The sequence below is a fragment of the Borostomias antarcticus genome, assembly GCF_949987555.1.
Source record: "Borostomias antarcticus genome assembly, chromosome: 15".
In the NCBI taxonomy this organism is placed as follows: domain Eukaryota; kingdom Metazoa; phylum Chordata; class Actinopteri; order Stomiiformes; family Stomiidae; genus Borostomias; species Borostomias antarcticus.
In genome coordinates, this window is record NC_140248.1 from 3,969,885 (window position 1) to 3,977,384 (window position 7,500).

At 51.4% G+C, this 7,500-nt stretch overlaps 2 protein-coding genes across 2 annotated transcripts in view; both read right to left on the reverse strand.

The window, feature by feature from the left end:
• rskrb (ribosomal protein S6 kinase related b) overlaps positions 1 to 5,562 on the reverse strand; it is a gene marked incomplete at both ends in the record, with an annotated part of 9,137 nt that extends 3,575 nt beyond the window's left edge. The window contains 9 exons of the mRNA XM_084449845.1: positions 549 to 638; positions 1,018 to 1,045; positions 1,135 to 1,175; positions 1,310 to 1,417; positions 3,278 to 3,347; positions 3,650 to 3,718; positions 4,045 to 4,128; positions 4,509 to 4,793; positions 5,533 to 5,562. Of these exons, the coding sequence (XP_084305971.1) occupies positions 549 to 638; positions 1,018 to 1,045; positions 1,135 to 1,175; positions 1,310 to 1,417; positions 3,278 to 3,347; positions 3,650 to 3,718; positions 4,045 to 4,128; positions 4,509 to 4,793; positions 5,533 to 5,562 (805 nt within the window). The remainder of the gene's footprint in view (positions 1 to 548; positions 639 to 1,017; positions 1,046 to 1,134; positions 1,176 to 1,309; positions 1,418 to 3,277; positions 3,348 to 3,649; positions 3,719 to 4,044; positions 4,129 to 4,508; positions 4,794 to 5,532) is intronic.
• A 1,063-nt stretch (positions 5,563 to 6,625) lies between these two features.
• The window catches only part of tmem135 (transmembrane protein 135), a 16,700-nt gene continuing 15,825 nt past the window's right edge, over positions 6,626 to 7,500 (reverse strand). The window contains exon 15 of the mRNA XM_084450008.1: positions 6,626 to 7,500. This exon is cut by the window's right edge and continues 1,188 nt beyond it. The gene's annotated coding sequence lies outside the window, so the exon portion shown is untranslated.

Consider the following 7,500-nt stretch of genomic DNA (forward strand, 5'->3'; position numbering starts at 1 on the left):
CGTCGCGGCGATGTCTCGCTAATAATATGAAAAATATAATTTGCTCAGAGTCCGGACACAGTTGTGGTTCGGCCCGGACCCAGACCGGAGTCCGGACTTTGAGGATGGATGAATAAGGCTACATCTTTATTGCCTCTGGGGGGGAAATTGTCTTGGACAGTATGCTTGTATTGTATTTTCCTGCATTCGCGCTGTAGGCCTACAGGGGGATCCAGAGCCACTCCTGAAAGGGGTCGTGGAGGTAGACCTGTTGGATCTGTATTCGAAATCGCTCCCTCGTTCCCTCACTCCCTATTCCCTAGATAGGGTTCACCATGTAGTGAACTACCTAGGGAACGGAGAAAATGTAGGGTACATGCGCTGTTCCCTGCAAATCAAGGTGAATTGTGGGTAATAAATAGTGGACTATATAGGGAACGAAAATTCCATGGAGAATTCGGACACTACAAACAAAATGGCTGACGCCCTATATAGTGCACTATATAGTGAATAGGGAGCGATTCCGAACACAGCTGGGCCTCAGTGGTTCCCTGCTCGGGTTCTCTCACCCATGTACTGGATGGTTCCACAGATAGTGAATGCTCTTCCTCCTCTCTCCAGACGCCGAGACAAACCAAAGTCAGCTAAACGAAGGTGTCCTAGAACAGATACACATGAATGAACTTCATGAACATCTTCATTTAGCTTTTAATTTAGTTAAATGTCTTGCTGCTCTTGTTCAGGGTGACTGTCACCTCATGTTGAGACGGGTTTCCCTACATACGTTTGTAATACGCTATTTCAACAACAAGCAAAAAGGCTTTGAGAAAGAACACACACTAAGTCAACAATTCACGCGTAAAATCGTATTTGCATGTTCAATATATGTCATGATAATGTGTGACGGGGCAGTTGGCTCTCTGCTGTTATCAGATGTGCAGACTGATGTCGGACATTCTCCAGAATGTTCTGTGTCAAAAACCATGCCGATGCTGCCACCTGGTGGTGACTGATCAGAAGACAAGTTGATTTCTTTACCGTCGTCCGTCAGCAGGATATTCTCCATCTGCAAACCACAAGAACAGTCAAATGGTTAATACGTCATACTGTGCATGTGTGGACAAATGGAAAATAATGTAATAGCCTCACACTGACCTTCACATCTCTGTGGATGATCCCTAAGTCATGGAGAAACCCTGCAGAAATACACCAACAGTCAACACTAATACAGGATCCATAACTGAGTGTAAGTGTATGTGATTGCGTGTGTGTGATGATGAGAGAACATGAGAGAGAGAGAGAGCGTGTGTGGTTGTGTGTGTGAACTCACCCAGAGCACAGCCCAACTCGGCAGCAAACACCCTCACAGTGTCTTCTCCGAACTGACCAATCATCACCCAGTAAGTGTACAGGTCTCCTGTGCTGCAGTAGTCACACACTAGAGAGGAGGAACCGCCAGTGAGGGGCGCTAGAGAGCACTATGAACCAGTGAGGGGCGCTACAGAGCACTATGAACCAGTGAGGAGCGCTACAGAGCACTATGAACCAGTGAGGGGCGCTACAGAGCACTATGAACCAGTGAGGGGCGCTACAGAGCACTATGAACCAGTGAGGAGCGCTACAGAGCACTATGAACCAGTGAGGGGCGCTACAGAGCACTATGAACCAGGGTACAGCAGACCTGAGTCAAATACACTCATCAAATACTTTGATGTGTTTGAGGTGCATTTGATTTACCTCGGAGGTGTGCACTTTTGGTGCTGCTGGGTACACCTAATCAAGTGCACCATATATATCTCACAAATATATTGAACTCAAGTCTGGTGTAAATGCCCTACAGTTGACCCGGTGGTGGAGATGGGGGGCGCTACTAAGACTCAAGACAGGGTGTGACAGGAGGTGTCAGTCTCCTCTCTGTTATCGGAGGAGACACACACAGACACACACGCCGTACAAACACACCCCAACCACACACACACACGCCGTACAAACACACCCCAACCACACACACACACACACACAGGTCTGCCTGTAGGGAGAAAGCGGGGGAGTCAGAGACAGCAGCTCAACATCTGGTCCTGAGGCTGGATCACAGGATGGGGGGAGGGGGGGGGGGGGGACTGGTTCACATGTTCTAAGTCAGTGGCTGAATCATAGGCAGCGTGGAGGAGGGGGGTGGGAGGTAGGGGGGGAAGGGGGGGGGGGTGGGGGGGGTTCGGAGGTAGGGCAGGAGGGGGGTCGGAGGTAGGGGGGGAGGTCGGGGGGCAGAGAGAACAGCTGTTTGCTGATGGAGCTCTCCTGCTAACATTCAGCAAACAGTATACAATAATATGCTCTATTTCCCTATGAGAACTACAGGTACAGAAAGGATAGGGTTAGGGGCTGAGGGTGGGACAGTGGGACAGGGACAGGGACAGTGTGACAGGGACAGTGTGATAGGGACTGGGACAGTGGGACAGGGACAGTGTGATAGGGACTGGGACAGTGGGACAGGGACAGTGTGATAGGGACTGGGACAGTGTGATAGAGACAGGGACAGTGCACTAGAGACAGTGTGATAGGGCCTGAGGGTGGAGGGTGACAGGTCTGGGGGTGGAGGGTGACAGGGCTGGGGGTTTAGGGTGACAGGTCTGGGGGTTTAGGGTGACAGGTCTGGGGGTGGAGGGTGACAGGTCTGGGGGTGGAGGGTGACAGGTCTGGGGGTGGAGGGTGACAGGTCTGGGGGTGGAGGGTGACAGGTCTGGGGGTGGAGGGTGACAGGTCTGGGGGTGGAGGGTGACAGGTCTGGGGGTGGAGGGTGACAGGGCTGGGGGTGGAGGGTGACAGGTCTGGGGGTGGAGGGTGACAGGTCTGGGGGTGGAGGGTGACAGGTCTGGGGGTGGAGGGTGACAGGTCTGGGGGTGGAGGGTGACAGGTCTGGGGGTTTGGGTGACAGGTCTGGGGGTTTAGGGTGACAGGGCTGGGGGTTTAGGGTGACAAGGCCGGGTCTGGGGGTGGAGGGTGACAGGTCTGGGGGTGGAGGGTGACAGGTCTGGGGGTTTAGGGTGACAGGTCTGGGGGTGGAGGGTGACAGGTCTGGGGGTGGAGGGTGACAGGTCTGGGGGTTTAGGGTGACAGGTCTGGGGGTGGAGGGTGACAGGTCTGGGGGTGGAGGGTGACAGGTCTGGGGGTTTAGGGTGACAGGTCTGGGGGTTTAGGGTGACAGGGCTGGGGGTGGAGGGTGACAGGGCTGGGGGTTTAGGGTGACAGGTCTGGGGGTGGAGGGTGACAGGGCCGGGTCTGGGACAGACAGACTCACTAATGTAGAGGTGTCGCTGTGTCTGCCAGCAGTCCTGGAGGTCGTGGACGAATGGGTGATGCACCTGACGCTGGGGGCAAAGTTCAGAGGTCAGGCTGAAACACGGCCTCAAACTGATCAGGGGTCCGACCACAGTCCTGGTTCCCATGGTCTACTGCACCACGGCCCACCAATCAACAGTCTTCCCCAGTGATCATGTGACCCTCAAAATGAGCAGAGCCTTTGTCTATAGCCTTCATGGGGTGGAAGTTAGTTGCCATGACGAGACCAGAGGCTGGTCCCCTGTCCATGAGAAGGGCTCAGAGTTTGTCTCTCGCTAAACTGACCCCAGATCAGTCTTTTACTGGTCCCCTCGGACTTCTCTGCACTCACCTGCACAATCACTTCCTCTTTGGACTGTTCCAGAACTCCAAGCCTCAGGATCTCTGATTTGGGAATCATCTGAGGACACACGCGCACGCACGCACGCACACACACGCACGCACGCACACACACACACACACACACACGTTCAGAAAGTGCCAACACAGACACACACACAGAGACACAGACACACACACACACACACACACAGAGACACACACACACACACACACACACACAAAGACACACACACACACACACAGAGACACAGACACACACACAGAGACAGAGACACAGACACACACACACACACACACACACACACACACACACACACACACAGACACACACACACACACACAGACACACATACATGTAAGAGGCAGGAGAGAGCCTTACTGTACCTTGACAGCATATGTTTTGTGTTTGGCCTTGTCCTTCACCTTCAGGATGGGCCCAAAAGAGCCTTTGGCTATGTAGCCCAGCACCTAAGAGAGAGAGGGATAGAGAGAGGGAGAGAGAGAGCAAGAGAGAGAGTGAGTGTGTGTGTGTGGGGGGGGGGGTATAATACACAGTCTTAGAAAAAAAGGGTCCAGGCTATAAAAGCGCTAAAGTATAGCGCTTTTATCCAGAGCGCTTTACAATGGCCTCTCATTCACCCATTCACACGCCAACGAAGGCAGCTGCCATTCAAGGCGCTAGTCTGCTCATTGGGAGCAATTTGGGGTTCAGCGTCTTTCCCAAGGACACTCCGACATGTCAGGAGGAGCCGGGATTCGAACCGCGGATCCTACGATCACTGGACGACCCGCTGGACCTCCTGAGCCCTTAGAACCGGTTCTAAAAGTAGGAGAGCTGAAGTTCCCACCTGGAAGTGTTCTGGGCCCGGTTCTGCCCTGTGGGGGAACTCGGGCAGAAACATGGAGATGAAGCCGGGGAGACTCCACTCCGCCCTCAGCCTGTCGGGCCCCCAGGCTCCCAGGCCCAGCACGTGCTCCGGCACGGACGCCCCCTTGTCGTGCAGCATGCGCCTACGACCCCAACGCAGGGCCGGGGGGGCCAGGCGACACAGGCCCGCCGGGAGAGACAGACCCACACTGGAGAGGAGCCCCCGCCAGCCTGAAGAGCACTGCCCCGGCCCGGGGACGGCCCTCTGCACGGGGAGGAAAGAGAGGAGGGGAGATCTGCATCAAAATACAACGTCTAACATGTTTGATTGCAGGGCAGTGATAAAGTCCTGTTATGGGCTACTCAGCATCGCCTGGGATACATGTTGAGTTTAGCTCAGGTCAGAGATTTGGACGATGTAACTGATTCATGACATGCCATCCACAGAGGAGCTGTGTTTTCCCTTATGTCTCGTTTCAGCAAAGCTGCAGGCAATTCTCTAGTTTGGAGAATATCTCGAAGGTTACTCATCATTGACTTGTTGGGACGTTTAGCGCAAGGAGGTTAAAGAGATGATGAATGTGGGCTGCAGTCCCTACTGGGTCACACGCACCCTTGGGCAGCTGAGCGTGGAGTGAGGTGCATTCTAGCGCAATGCTTCGTGTGCATGTTCAATCATGCAGGATGGCATTATCATCTGTGCCCTACAGAGACACATCTACATAGAAACATCAGATTCAGCTCATTCTTATCCGCGCAACAACACACCGGTCCTTGATAGATCAGATCAGCACCAGTCGCACCGAAATTCGGACTCAACTCGCGAAGCGCACAGCTGCTGAAGTTCTTGGCACGTGGAGAGTTGCGTGGCCAACTGCGTCCTGATGTTTCTCAGTGTCAACATGTCTTAAAACTTCCAGGAGAATCCCCTGCAATGTGCGTCACACTCACAAACCGTCCACGTAGACGGGAAAAGAGAGCAGAGAGGAACAACCCTCACTCACCTGGCTGCTTTTACTAGCGTCAGCCCCCATTTCATTCACCGGTTATCATCCAAGGAACCTCGTGTTGGGTTCTCCTCATCCTCCTCGAGCGCTGTCCACATGCCCCCCTGCTGTCTGCGCAACACTCACACGCACGCACACTGCAATGTCTGAGCGAAATAACAGTAAACACGAATTATCTTGAAAGTACTCTCGTTGCGTTGTAGCTGTCTGATATTAGTTGTGGCCGAGATGGCGACAATAAACAAGTTAATCCCCGCTATAGGCAACGTCACAGTAAATCCACCAATATCATCCAATGAGACTGCAAGCTTGGTGCGCTACCCCCCCCTCCCCACACCACCTCACACTAGGACGCACACTCTCATCACAGATGCTCAGTCGTAAAGGTCCTGAATGATTTAAATAGCCCTATACAGAGAGAAATACGCTACAGCAGCTGTACACCATTGCATTTGGTAGTCCTAGCCTATAATAATTTGGAACTTTACAGTTCACAGTTGTAATCATGTATAGGCTATAATGGCATAATCTACGCGTCTGTAAATTAAATTGGGTTTGGAGAATAAAATAACTCCATGTGCACTGGTCATTAATTCCTAATGTGCTGGGCTGTGACATATCTCTCCATTTAGACCCCTCCGCCGCGGTCACACACTCTTTCTCAGAGCATTGTGTTCAGGGAATCCTAATGTGCTAAATAGACAGCAGTTGTAGCTAGGGGGTGTGTGGGCAGACTTCAGCCCGGGACCTGGTGATGTGTGCTCGGCTTGCCACCGGAGGTTATCCCCCTGGTCTGAGAGATGCGGGATTGCAACCAACGGAGCATTTCATGTTTATTTGACCCTCCTACATGCAGGTGTGAGAATTGGTTGTGGTTTAGGAGTCTGCATTTTCTAATGACCATAGATACTGTAGACTAACATCTAAGTACAACCTCTGCACTGGCATCGATGAGTTCTACAGACTCAAACGGATGTTGGGAAACAATCTTGAGGTGAAAAATACAAACTCTGTTAAAATGTTTAAACGATCCTGGACAAACAAGGTAACACACACGCACCGGAATTCCATAAAATATTTTAATAGAAAGTCCTTACACATCGTTCTAGAAACATCAACAAAATACTTGACATGTTTCTTCCTTCCTTTTTTATACATAAATTCATTTCATGAAAAACATTGTTATTTTTTAAAGTATTCACTGATTATAATTATTTCATACTCACATATATTGCTAGTTTTAAGAGCTCTGTGCTACTGGAAGGTGATGTGTGTTAATATATACAGTATCTCTCACAATCATGGTTTCCCGCTGGGCAGGGGTGGGAGGTCAGGAGTGTTTGTAAAGCTGGACTGATGACAGGATATACTGTTTCAATACACTTTAACGTAAACACACAGAGCCAAGTATGATGGAGGAGATGACAGTGTACTACTGGGCGTCCATGTCTACTGTCCCAAATCAGTGCACTTGTGGAGAACTGGGTGAGTGTGATCGGTGTTTGTGATCGGTGACTGAAGAAGTGGGTATAACAGCAAACGCTCTGAAATGACTGTTTTTACATCAGCGGATAAGAAGTGGGTATACTGGTTGTCTGTGGAGACAGAAGTGGGTATACTGGTTGTCTGTGGAGACAGAAGTGGGTATACTGGTTGTCTGTGGAGACAGAAGTGGGTATACTGGTTGCCTGTGGAGACAGAAGTGGGTATACTGGTTGCCTGTGGAGACAGAGGTGGGTATACTGGTTGCCTGTGGAGACAGAAGTGGGTATACTGGTTGCCTGTGGAGACAGAAGTGGGTATACTCCGTGTATACCCTCGACTACACCACTGGGTGTGAACAATGTGCTAACGGCTTCAAATTGCCCTCTGGTAGGCTGGTTGGACTTGGCTAGATACTACTTTCACCTGTCCAATCAACTCCGATCTCCACAAGAGCACAGACAGGGGATTAAGAGGCTTAGT